The sequence below is a fragment of the Branchiostoma lanceolatum genome, chromosome 18 (genome assembly GCF_035083965.1).
Source record: "Branchiostoma lanceolatum isolate klBraLanc5 chromosome 18, klBraLanc5.hap2, whole genome shotgun sequence".
NCBI classification, from domain to species: Eukaryota; Metazoa; Chordata; class Leptocardii; order Amphioxiformes; family Branchiostomatidae; genus Branchiostoma; species Branchiostoma lanceolatum.
The window spans coordinates 5,948,177-5,961,946 of NC_089739.1; the positions used below are offsets into that span (position 1 = coordinate 5,948,177).

Genomic DNA, 13,770 nt, shown 5'->3' on the forward strand with positions numbered 1-13,770 from the left:
AATGCAAAAATACTCAACCTAAGCTACTAAATTTTAACATGTAATAAAACAGCCAGCAAATACTGGTAAAAAAATGAATTCCTTGAGCTTGGAACAAATAATGTTAACATAGGGCAAACTCCCCCATACATACCTGACATGGCACTGAGCAGGTTGGTGATGGTTTGGCTGCTGGTGGTATTGGTTGCCATGGTAACAGATGGTTGGGATGTGGAGGACAGCCCAGGGATGTAGCTGGAGGACCCAAGGATGGATTGAAGGATGCAGTCAGTCATGGTCCCTTGTACAGGCACGTTGGGAACATTGCTGTCTCTGTAGACAAATATTCAAAAGTTTTATTTGCTAATTCGTCCATTTTTGCTCTAAACTTAGACGAACTTCAATTTTTGTTAAACCCTAAAACATCAACAACTTATCATGTCATAACTCAATTCGCTTGATCCTACGAACAAATTCAATCATTCTTGACAAAGTAATAACCCTTAAACACAACAAAAAAGTTAGCTACTTTTGGGGAGCTTTCGAGACGTACTCTGTCTGTTCTTCAACCTGGTAAGTCAGATCTCGTCTAGGAGTTCTCTTGTCACGTGCCTGATGATGCTGACTATCACGTGACAAGAGACAGTAATTAATACTTTACATTTGGAACCGCATCATCTCACCATTGTTGCTTAACAGTATCTATTAATTAAACAACACTTTACGTTTGGGACTGCATTGTCAGCAGTAACACCTAGCTTCAGTGCACAGTGAACTAGTCAGTATTGCCCTGATGAAGATGGCTGACAGCTGTCAAAATGTCGGCTCTTGTAAAATGCTTAGTTGTGAATAAAAGAACCTTGCTATTCAATTATCATATAGTTATCACACTCCTGGCAGCTTCATTCAATTACAACCTTAAAGATTCTACTGTGTACAAAGGGATATCATTTTATTCAAGTTGTACTTTTATCAACTTATAATCATTCTTTGTCAATTAAACTCTGCAGCTGACCAAATAAGAAATTCTCTGTATTCTTATCAATTAATGAATTAGATCTTCACCTGATGAGAGAATACATAGACATGATGTATTGGGGCTCCTTGCTCTCGGCATTTCGAAACAACTTGCTCTTTGTCTGGGCGTGAACCCAGTTACCTCCCGGCAGTTGAAACTTGTAGATTTGACTTGTGGCCGTGCCACATGCCATTACTGTAAGGATAGAGTATGTCATGTTAAGCAGATGACAGTGATTTACCAAAAGGTTTCAGTCTCCTGTTAACATTAAATGTGTGGCCCTAGGGCTTTAGAAATGGAGATGGGCACTGCCCTGTACAACAAACGCTGTATAACTTGACTTTTTTTTCTTTTAAAACACCACCAAATCAAGGTTTTGAATATAGCATTACCTTTATTGCCTAAGCAAAGACTTATTTTTTTCTAGCAAGCTAGAAAATCGCCACAGTCTAACTGGAAACTATGAAATATCTATCCAGTTATGGTCTGAGGCAAGAAGGAAAATGCACCTTTTCTGCTACAGATCCCTTGTCCAGTGATAGCCTACACATAGATAAAATTACACTATCATCTTTGAAAAATAAGCAATTTCTGATCAAACATTTGAGTTGAGTTAAAGAAACAAAAAGTAGTGCCCACCTTCTCTATGGTGTTTGGACATGACCCAGGCTTCGCAGTCCTTGTACAGCTCGGTGAGGCAGCGACGCACGATTTCCCCGTGAGGAACGGACGTGCTAAGTCCGCTGGTGTCCACGGCGAGGATTTTACCCTTGACGTCCTGTCGCGTGGAGAACTGTTCGAGCGGCATGACCGTCTCGACGTCGTTCGCTTCTGCCACTTTACTGGCAATGCATACAAGACACGCTTCTGGAACTAGAAAAAAATTGAAATTGTCATATTTCAATTGTTTGGCTTAAGCATGATACAAAAGCAAAACTGCCAAACTAGCCTATACATGCATGTAGGGTTCTACAAATTGCTAGCTCTAACAATACTGAACTACTACATAGAACTGAATAATGGGACATATAAAGCTAGAGATCTACAAATGAAACAATACAAAAAAAGTCATAGTTACTCACTGACAGATAAAATACATGTACTGTCAGCGATAATTTTTTTTAACTTAAGGCCAAAACTTTTTCCCTTGAAGAATCACTTTCGAAAGACCTTCCAGTACAATTTTTGTCCATTTCCACCCCCCCCCCCCACCACACAATACACACACACACATTCCGTCCCTTTAAGCAAAACAACTATTAATTGAAGGTGACTAACCATCATTGCCATCCTCAGTCTTCCCCTTGGTGGGGTGCGGGTGGTAGACGGCAGAGCACTGCATGGTCTTGTACTGCGGCGTCTGCGTGCGGTGCTTCTCCATGTCTTCTTCCGCTTCCAGCTTGACCATCATGCGGCACTGGAACGAACGACACTTCTTTCCCGCGGCATCTGCTCCCCAGCCCACACCATTACCTTCAAAAGGAATACAAAATTCAATGAGTTTGAATTTGATCCTGTGTAAGTGTTCAGGACAAAAAATATAGACACTTTTTATAACACGAACCAAGAGTTCTACAATCTCTCGCCTCCGTGAAATATTTAGAGTTTCTCGTATGGCATTCAATAAATAATTGCAGTTTTGTAATTGTAATTATGCAAAATAAGGTTTTGATTAACATCACTCTACAGTAAACGTGACTAGCATATGAGAAATACATACCCACACAAATACAGCCAAACCAAAAATAATACCTCCCAGTGAATTAGTCACCTCTTCCATTGACCAATTGACCTGGAAAGTCTGTCATGTCTAATGAACAACTATAGCTAGTTCTACCACCTCTGAACTTGACTTCCTTTCACTCCTACAAGTCTGACCTTTGCATTATTGACACCATCTTTCCACTCACTTCCTGCTACTCTACTGACACAGTGCACTCAAACAACCCCAGACAGACAAGAACACAAACATCTACTAGTAGATACACTGAAAACAAAACCTCTGCACAATAGGATGCAACTAAGTTCAATCATCACAAGAAGCCTTACCGAGGGACATGGGGAGGAGACAGTTGACAAATTGGGTGTGGTCACCCACGTGGATGATGTTGTACACGCTGGATCCCATCAGTTCATCGTGTGTGTAGCTCAAGTAGTTCTGTACGTTGTTGGAGATGAACTCCAACTTCCCTTGGCTGTTCACTACAAACAGGAACCCATTCAGTGCCTGTGTAGAGGAATAAGAACATAATCATATATACATATCAAATTAAGTATAAAGCATGTTTTAAAAAAGTCTATGAAGGGAACAAACTACTCTTTGTTTCTCGGTTTATAGGGAAAAACAATGCTAAACTGGAAGAACAAGCTAATGCTAAGAGAGCCTTACATGTACATGTACGTTAGAACACACAGCTGCAGGGATTGAATACACTCTCAGTCAGATAAATTTTTTTCTCCATGCCATTTGTTTTGACCTTAAGCTTGTCTTCTTGCCAAAAGTTCAATTTCAAACGTCTGAAACCTGGAGGGTCAAACCTGTAGAAATGACCACATTCACATGAAGACCACCTGGCCAATGTGACCGTTTTTTGGTCCATTACATGATTTTCTCCATTGACACAGTCAAGCATTTAGAATCCTGTCTACAGTGACCACCTGTCCATACAGACCAGATTTTATTGGTCCCCTGAGTGGTCTTCTTGTACAGTTTTCACTGTACATTAGTGTGGCCTTAACTTGGCCTCTAACTTCAGTAAATTCTTTCCTGTCGGTAGTTAAGGTAACATCATGGACACAGTCTTACCTCTAAGAGTAAATTCCCCAGCACATTACTGGGCAGAAGAGACTGGCCACTTGATGACACATCAGACTGCTGCACGGCTTCTCTTGCAGCTGACTCCTCTACAAGAAACATGACCAAACACTTTTTAATTTGCAAAGTCATTTGCCAAATTTTCTGAAACTGTACAATGTATTAAAAAACAGAGATCTTGTCACATATTTCAATTTTCGATCTGATATCAAAATACCTTCTTGAACCATCTTTAGTTAGTAATTCAACCTCTGTAACACCATTGAAATGCTTAATTCTGTAAGATACGTAGTAGACAATATGGTGACTTTGCAGCAAGAGCCTGCAGTACACATCTTCACCCCTAGGTGTCACTGCTGTATAGGACTTTCTACATTTTGTAACATACTTGCAATACAAACATCCTGCAGTATGAATCTTCACCACTAGATGGCACTGCTGTATGCAGCAAGCAAGACTCTCAACACTTTGCCATAAAAACTTTAATGTACTTTCCACGCCTAACATCTTTTGTCTGAGACATTCAGTCATTCATTCCTTGACAATGCGTGCAAAATCCCCCAAGCATTTTTATAGCCTCTGTTGAAGACCGCGCCTGGCAGTTTTATATTTTCGTTTTCTGATTGCTATCGTGTTTACTCACCTGAAAAGCGATAAGAAACCATTAGTGATCAGACAATTACAGTATCTGAAACAGTGCTGTTTCCAGCTGTAAGTTTCTTTTCCGTCCCCTCATTGTTTGGCAGCCCAATGTAGTTGATTTTCAATGTAAGCTTACAAAAATACTTTATGTCTTTTATTAGTTTCATGTAATACATGTAGATTTCTAATTTTTTTGACAGACGGTAAAATTTCTGAGGGACGGGTACCGGTCCTGGAGACTGCCCTGGTGTGAAATGAAGGCTACCATTTAGGGCCAAGCAATGGTGTTAAATACCTTGGTGCCGCAGAGCCTTGATCTGTTTGACTGCCTCTTGCAGAATGGCACACTTGTCCGCCTTGATGGTCATCAGGTTTTCCATGTTGGAGGAGATGAGCTCGGCCAGCTCTTCTATGTACATCTTTTCCTGCTCCCGTCGTCGCTTCTCCTGGACACATTTGCTCATCACAGCACTGGACAGGGGAAAATAATGGATTAGACTGAGGTTACTCACCAATTCATTCATCCCTTTTTGACTTATCCTGTTTCAAAGTCTGCAACTGAAAGTGAAACACCCCTGCAGTTCAAAAGAAAGCTGCTAGAAGGCTCAAACATATGTCACTTCTTCCTGTGAACAAAAGTTACATGTAACAATTGTCCAGCTTGTCCAGAATAGAAGATACAAAAAACAGAAGTTCTATAGCAGTACCAAGGAAGGCAGCAGGGGGGGGGGGGGGGGGCAAAATCTAAGCATGTCTTCTATAAGATGTGACCTTACCACAAACCAAATATCATGAAAACCCATCCAAAGCTTCTTCAGTTATGCTGTTCAACAGCATAAATATCCATGTACAAACAAATTCTACCAAAAATATATTTTTACAAACCTCTTTGGTAACTCATGACAAAGCTCATAATGCATATGCATGCCCTTAGTTATATTGTAATATTATTACATATCAAACAATGATAAGTCATACTCATTAGCATATCTGCATACTTGGTGAAAGTTTTTGCAAACGTAGACAATATGTCACAATTGTCATGAAAAATGAGCACACCCATGTACAGGGGTTTTCTAAGGAAACAGGGGCTTACTATTGGAAACAGGGGCTTACCAAGGAAACAGGGGTGTAGCACTCAGGCTGTCACCATGTGCCCCCTTACCCATGGGGGTACCCAATTGTGACAAGCATAAAATTCAGATTAACTGCTGGTGTCACTTGGTCACATGTGGTAAGCTACTGTCTGACTATAATTTTCCCCTTCATGAAGCCTTTGGTTGTCCCTTTTCACTTAAAACTCTTTAAACGCTCCTCACTGTAGATGTTTACCAGGCATTACACACAGTCTAAAAGGAAAGGCTCACTTTTGTAGCATGACTGTAACAGATGACTTTGATCAGCTTTTTTGGCAAAGAGACAGAAACTCCGACCATGCCAAATATGCACCCCAACTTTGACCAGCAGCTGATACTCCCCCTAATTGCAGTTATTGCTGAAGTCTTATGCACACAGTGATGCAAAACTGATTTCCGACACCTGTTATGGTGAAAAAGGATGGGAAGAAACTATTTTCCACCACAAAGTTGACAAGAAAATTAAAAAACTCCAGAACCGACTGGTACAAGAATATATGACACAAACTTTTCAAAACATTAAGTGACTTGTCATCTAAATATATTGTGATATTTGGCATGGTAATACACTGTAATTTTTCTGCAATGCAAAGTATTATTCATGATGTCCTAATTCATAATGCCTTTAATTCATCAGAATTTTGAATAGGCTTTACTTGCTTCTTCAAGTTCTTGTCACCTTTAATCTTGTCAGGGCTCAAAACACTTGTTTGCGTTGCTGCCTTCTTGCATCTTAATGATTTACATGTATAACTATACAAGCCTAGTAATACATAATTTTTTTCTCCTTAAAAAACATCACATCTCAAAAATTAGTGGGCAAATCGTACCTATATATACTAGGTTAAAGGTGGTTATTGTAGTGTTGGGGGGGGGTGTGTAAGAATTATGCAGCAAACATATACCATAAACAAGATACAATCTGTATGACATTGTATTGCTTAGAAATTAGATATGCATGACATGATGCTCGCCAATCACTGTCAGCAGGAACAAGAAAGACTACTAATTGATTTATATAGAAGCAACCTGTTGAATGATGTACAAAGCAATATCAATACATCCAGTAGGACTTTACTACATAATTGCTTCAACTGCAAGAAAAACAGAAAGTCCTTGGCCCTTCATCTCTGATTGACAGGTCACCAAATCGTTTCAGCGTCAGACTTATCACATGTCATAAAAAATTCATACGAGTTGACATTTGGAAGCCCTACGTAATAGATACAAATACAGAACAGTCTACACGTACCATCTAAAAATGAGAGAATTCAATTATTGTTGTTGGTGACATCTATATTCAATTAGTTTCAGCTACTTTTCTTTAAGAGTACTGCTTCAGAGCACAACTGTTTTTCTGACAGCATGTCATAATAAAACTAGTACTTGGGGAAGATAATAACCGCAATTTGTCTGACATGGAATTAAACGACATATCAAATACACACAACGTGAACAATCACACAACATATCCATCAAGTTAAACTAAAATGTTTTTCGCCTTTTCGGTGTCACTGTCATAGCTACATCTTATTGGCTATGTGACAAGGTACTTCTAGGGACACTTAAGTGCATATAAGGACACTGACACTGATACTGTGAACCTCAGTTTAAGGGTACAATGAATTTAGAAAAGTGTGTATCAAGGAAACATGAAAAGAACACCAACTCAGCTTGAAAATTGAATTTTGGAGAAGGGACTTCAATTTAGCACAAACAATCTGAAACCTCACACACTTAAATCCATTAGGAGCTACATGCACCAATCCATGCACAAACCTAGCCATATACAGAACATGAGTGGGATGACGAACATGCAACCAAACACAAATTGATGTAAATGATGCTCATGCAAGTTGCCATGAATATGGATGGCTGCAGCTCAATTTGCTGGTATGACGTCAATCAACGACTTTACCAGATGGACAAAGGTCCGTACGGCGTACACGGCGTAGGTGTCACTAGTAAGGTGGCGTCAATATTAAATGTATACATATATATGATATCATATTTGCATATAACCAGGCATATACGAGGTATGTTGCATGTAGGATAGAGGTATCATCAATATTGACAGTATATCTTATATCATATTATTTCATATCAAATCATATCATAACCAAGCATAAATGATTTTTGATACAGGTAGGAAGGCGGTGAAGAAGTCACTAGCAATGTTTGTAGCTTCAACATTGGATGTATATTTCATTTTATATCATATTTACATATCACCTGCAGGGCTCGAAGTTAACTATGTCCCTATGTCCCGGGGCCACCAAAATTTGACCCGGGACAACTCAATAATCAATTTGGGACATATTTGGGACAATCACGGCTCCTGAGTGCCACTGTGCTCCTCCCTTGTGAAACTGTATACTGGTCCCACCCACTGTTTTTGGTGTGGTACTAGTCTTCTCAAAATCAATCATCATTTATCACTCAGCATAGTGAAAGGAAAGCCTGTCCCAGCTAGGCTGTGGCACATGTTTGCTCCCCTGACAGGGGGGCAGCAGAGGGATGGTCACACCTCATTAACTTGATTAAAGGCAACCTAAGCAATATTAGGGCGCTGAAAGACATATTTTCAAAATCATTTTTTTCTGATTTCTATCCAAAGTAAGTTCAGATAACACTATCCCATTGCATATCGACCATCATGGAGGAAAAATGTGATGTCGTTGTGTGATGGGAACTCATTGAAAATCTGAGCACTTGGAGGCCAGCCATCATTTCAAATCCTCCGAACATGCACGATTCTGACCGATAAGTCCCGAATGCTTCGGAAGAAATAATCACGTGGTGATGGCTCAATGTGCTTGGGCATTGTGACGTCACACGGCCAGAAGTTACCGAAAATTGTCGACAGAAAACGGTTACGGCTGGATTCTGGGCTGATTTTTGGGGGGACCCAATAAATAAAATACTCCTTTTGTGGCTTACTTCTGTGCTATTTTTAAACGCCCAAAGTATGAAATAACTAGAGTTCCACGACCTCATATCTTCGCCAAATAATATGAATTGTACCGACAGATGCAAGTACCAAATTACCGCCATTTACCAATATGACATTACATAGCCGTTTTTCTCAACGACCATTCAATTTAAGTCTTTATTTGCTTAAACAATATCTATCAATGTTCCCCTCTTTCTCAATGGCTTGATATGCCACATGTCTTAAAGTCCTCTCATGGAATGTCAATAACAGTTAGACATCCAGGTAATAAGGATTTTTCTGATTTGTTTATTCGGCTGTAGATAAGTACATCCAGGGGTAACCCAAAGGCTAAGGCTATTACGGGTTAGCCCTAGTAACTGAACAATATGCAGACCTTGATACAAGCTTTCACAAAGACTGAAATACGACTTAAATGCATATGAACGCGCCCAAACATAGAACTCGGCAGATTTTTTTAAAAATTCATTAATCATGCAAATTAGGTCCTGTTTGGCATAATTATCATCTAACGTCAATCATCAGATTCATTTTTAAATCTAGCTATCTTCATACCAAACATAACAGATACATTTTAGTCCTTTCTTTTCAATCGCCCAGCTAGTAAGCTAGCTGTTGACCTAGATTCAGGACGCCAGCTGTTGACCTAGATTCTGGACGCCAGATGTGTACTATCACATGCCGCGTACTATGATGCAGCAGTGCTATACATTTTCCTCAATGATTACGTAAAGTAGGTCATGATCTGCATAATGAGCATATCATTATGTTGATCATCACCTAAGGTACATACATGTATATACCAAATACAAGAATAATCCATCAATCACTGCTTGAGTTATCCTCCTCAAAAGTTACAAATAAATAGGCCCACTGCAGTTTACGGCAAGCCGCAAGGGGGCCCAAACTTACATCACTTACTCCCTGCCCCAAGATCTATCTACCACTCAAAAATCATAACCATAGCACCTGCAAAAAAATTGACCACAAACTTTGAGCGGATTAATAAACTTTCCTTATTTATTATGCAAATTAGCTCCTGGTTTTCATAATATGTATTTGATTATGTAAAACATTACCTAAGCTATCTACATGCCAAAAATCATGACGATCCGTCAACCCCTTCTTTAGTTATTCGCCTCCAAAGGTTTCAACAAAAACGCCAACTGTAGGTCCAAACAATCCGCTAGGGGGCCCAAACTTGCACAACTCATTCCCTGTTCAAGATTCAATGTATTACTGAAAAAACATGAGCCTGGCACCTCCAGAAAATTCGACCTCAAACTTTAAAACTCAGCTGCAGTACCTTAAATATTTGCTTGGAGGCCCATTATCGAACTTGACCTTCCTCTTTGACACTCCTACCTACCCACTTAATATCATGCACAGCCGTCAACAGCACCTTGAGTTATGCTGGCAACATACAAACTCACACAAATACAAAGCCCGCTGCAGTACTGTAGGAAAGCGCCAGATTAATAATTTTCGAACTTGACCTTCGTTCCTACAACCTCTTCTGATCTACGAAAAATCATGAAGATCCATCAACGTTTCCGTCACTTTTTTTGCCTACATACAAACACAAAAACACGCAAAGTCCGCTGCAGTACTGATAGAATATGCCAGGTGAACGGTTTTCGAACTTGACCTTCCTTTGCACATTCACTACACACCTACCAAAAATCATAAAGATTCATTGAAGCTTTCTTGAGTTATGCTCCTGACATACATAAAGACCCACCCAACAGATTTTTCAACCGAAAACATAATCTTCCCCGAGTACAAGTACTCGGCGAAGATAATGATGCAGATGTGCTAATATAGGGAAGTAAATGTAAATTTCAACCTCACCAAACAGAATTGCCTTCCCCGGAATATTTCAAGTTTTACCCCCTGAAATCCCTTAGGGCACCTTTAAGGTTTGCCCTGCAAGATTAGAAATCAAACATTTTCGGATTTATTCTACCTCCCCAAGAGCCACCGCATCAATGAAGTCTTTAAACTCTGCAGAATTATGCTTTTTCTTTTATAACCTATTGAAATACATTATTTCAGGTTGTTGACAATATTTCTGGTTGTTAACTTTGTTGAAACTTGTGTCTACTACTGAGTGTATATACCTTTGTATGTATTATTTTTTTCAAATTTCATGCAATTTTCTATTTTACAATACACAATTTTGTATATTACTAAAAAAAATATTCTAACACAGATTGGCTTGGGCTCAGGTCCTGACTTGAGTATAGGTCCAAACCTGAACATGAACCTCTGGAACTGAATGCAGACCCGACACTAAGTTCATATCTTTGGCCCTGGTTGGGACACTTCAGGACACTTTCGGGACAGTTGAAATCCACTTTTGGGACAATGTTGGGACAGTAGGGGAAAAAGTTAATTTCGAGGCCTGACCTGTCCAGGATGTAAAATATCCATCATTTTCTGTAATCTGTAAATTTGTAGGCAACCAGAATTCCAGTACCTTAAAACCTGTAGATGGACACAGCATTAGATGCACACTATGGCTACAGATGGAGCCTTGATTTAGGACGGAAAGGAAATTGGACTGGATTTCTACAAGGAAGGCAGCTGATTGCCAGTCCATAATGCTATCCAATCACCCATTTCTCTGCCAATTGAATTGAATTTGGGGTTTAAATGTCCATAAATTGAACCTTGCTACCCCTGCCTTTAATCTATATAGGTTTACCTAATACATTTAGTTTGTATTTCAATGTGTCAGTTGAGGACAATGTCCGCTCCACATATAAGTTGCGTATGGATAACTACATTGCACCTGTGTGGGGCCAAAGGCAGGCAGAGAATATTTGGTAACAAATTACAAAATCAACTGGTTGCAGGGATACACAATTTCAAACCAAAAATTATCAAAATGAGATCCATTAGACTTAGAGTCTAATTTTAAAGCATGTAACCTTTTTGGGAAGCATCTTGAACTCTTTTTTTTGCGCAAAAAAACATTCACATAATGATAAACTGAACAATAACTGAACAGATGTGTCCTGTAATACTAATAATTAGTTTGTTAGACATATAAGCAATTTTCAGCATCTGCCAGTATTTTTCGCATCAGTCAAAGTACAGGAGAATTTGAAACAATTTGATACATGCAGACACACAATCAAACTCAAACATTCTGCACAAGTGCTCACTATTAATATTATATAGTAGGTCATTTGGAAATAATGGACCAAAGTCTATACCTACATTCATAACATCTTGTTAGTCCTACATAGTGGATATCATTACACCATCATAATAATCAATTTTTCAAGCCTTTCCATTATTATATAGTGATTTGTTACCACAAAAAAAATCCACCGATATGATTTTTTCAGTTATCAAAACTTCATTCAAAATCCAGGCAAACTTTCTGCAACCTGTTTTAAACTTTCTGACACTCAATAACGAATGCAGATTTTTCTAACACTGTTCTAGTTTGAATTTTAAGTTAAACTTCAATGCTTTGAAAAAATAGGGGAGGTTAAAGGGGGATACCAAGTTCATTTACAGCAGACGATTTACAGAGATCTACAGACAGTGAATATATAGGAGATGGAAGGCTGTGATGAGATTGGCTGTAGACAGAGCATGCTGGAATTTTCTAACTGCCTCATACGTTGCACGATATGGAAGCTTTTAAGTTTAACTCTAAGTAAGTCAGCTAAGGAACTTACTTGTCTTGGGAGTCGGAGAGCTTCCGCTTTCGCACCAGCGGCGCTGTATCGGAGCCGTGGCCGCTCATCTTGTCTCGCTTCTCACATCAGCGGCAACTCTGAAACATACACCACAACACAGGGTTGAATTTCTACTTCATTTGTGGCTAAAAAAACTATCATTATTCTGTTAACAGTATAAAGTAGAGTGGACTCATTCCTCAGCTTACCGACACCATGCCTTCTTGTGATGTAGGGGATCCTTCTGTTAACAGTTTTGCTAGATATGATAAGTTTGATACAAAACCTACCACAGAACTGTAACCAATCGATTTAATGACTACCAGAATGTTTATAGGTCCTTCATGTAATGTTTATAAAATCATCATGACTGCAGATCAAAACAGATTTCTGACAGGAATATTTTCTTTGCATGAAATTGAAAAGCATATTGTAACAGTTGCTCTGTAATTTTGTTCTGTTTTTTTTTAATTTTTCACATTATACATGTAGTTGAATGAGTACAATTGTACTTGACAAAATGATTATGAGACGGGAAAATATCTGAAAAAAAGACAAAATTAATGAATGAAAATCCATCAATCTTTGCTTGAGTTAGTATTTCTCTTCGAAAGTTTCCAACAAAAAAAGACCCATTAAGGTTCAGAAAAAAGCCACTAAGAGGGTACAAAGTCTTTAATCAACAACACAGCATGTAGTACAACAAACTGCCACAAGACTGAAAATGTTTGATCATCATAACTGGAGAAACATTGTCTTTCATTACAATATCCTATTAAAGTTGTCGAAGATTTTCAATTATATTCCTTTTCCTATGAGTTTGTAGGAGGGATCTAGATCTTTAGTCTGATGTTGGTAACTACCATTAGCGGTTAACGACTAGGAAAAGTAAACATTACTGTAGGGTGGAGTGGTTCAAATTGACTTGTTGGAACTTGAATATGCAAAAGTAAATCTTGCTCAGGGAAAAAAAAGCACTTGGGCTATATACATGTACATGTACATATAGTGACAATCATGTATGTTATATACTTGATACAAATTTCATATACTTACGTAATGTTGACATACATGTACATGTATGAAGAAGTAGCATTTAACTATTTGTAGTAGCCTAGACTTACTTTGTGCTACCAGTACCAGCTTTCAAGAATCAAGATGGTAAAAAGGGAGGGGGGCTGGTGCCTGGTTCTAATAGGGCGGAATGTACACATCTTTGAAATACATGTAATTACCTTGGGCATGTCTACCATTAAGGTGTTCACAACAGCAATGTGATCAGCAGTCTGCAGACTTCTATTTAGAAGACTACAATGCTACGTAACTGAAGTTAGCCATGCTTGCTGACACTGTCTGGTCTCCTTAATGTCATCAGCAAGTTTAAGTCCATGAAGGTGTCACTGTTCACTATTTAAACTTTCTGTACTGACCCGGGAAATGCAGATCTGAAAGCATAATTATAACCCGCCCATTTTCACCGCCAAGTCTAGTCGTGGCGCCAAGAGGAAAATGGAATTAACATAACTTGCTGG

General features: G+C 38.9%; 1 protein-coding gene across 6 annotated transcripts in view; it reads right to left on the bottom strand.

Annotated features, from left to right (window-relative positions):
- LOC136423784 (nuclear receptor coactivator 2-like) overlaps nt 1-13,770 on the bottom strand; it is a 47,545-nt gene that overhangs the window by 14,324 nt on the left and 19,451 nt on the right. For 4 of the 6 annotated variants that reach the window (XM_066412089.1, XM_066412086.1, XM_066412083.1 and 1 more), the window contains exons 2-10: nt 12,239-12,336; nt 4,750-4,925; nt 3,804-3,901; nt 3,047-3,224; nt 2,276-2,470; nt 1,637-1,870; nt 1,045-1,192; nt 509-604; nt 134-312 (exon numbers count right to left, since the gene is read on the bottom strand). In XM_066412089.1, the coding sequence (XP_066268186.1) occupies nt 134-312; nt 509-604; nt 1,045-1,192; nt 1,637-1,870; nt 2,276-2,470; nt 3,047-3,224; nt 3,804-3,901; nt 4,750-4,925; nt 12,239-12,306 (1,372 nt within the window). In that variant the 5' untranslated portion in view covers nt 12,307-12,336. The remainder of the gene's footprint in view (nt 1-133; nt 313-508; nt 605-1,044; nt 1,193-1,636; nt 1,871-2,275; nt 2,471-3,046; nt 3,225-3,803; nt 3,902-4,749; nt 4,926-12,238; nt 12,337-13,770) is intronic. The other 2 variants (XM_066412087.1, XM_066412088.1) reach the window with 2 other exon arrangements.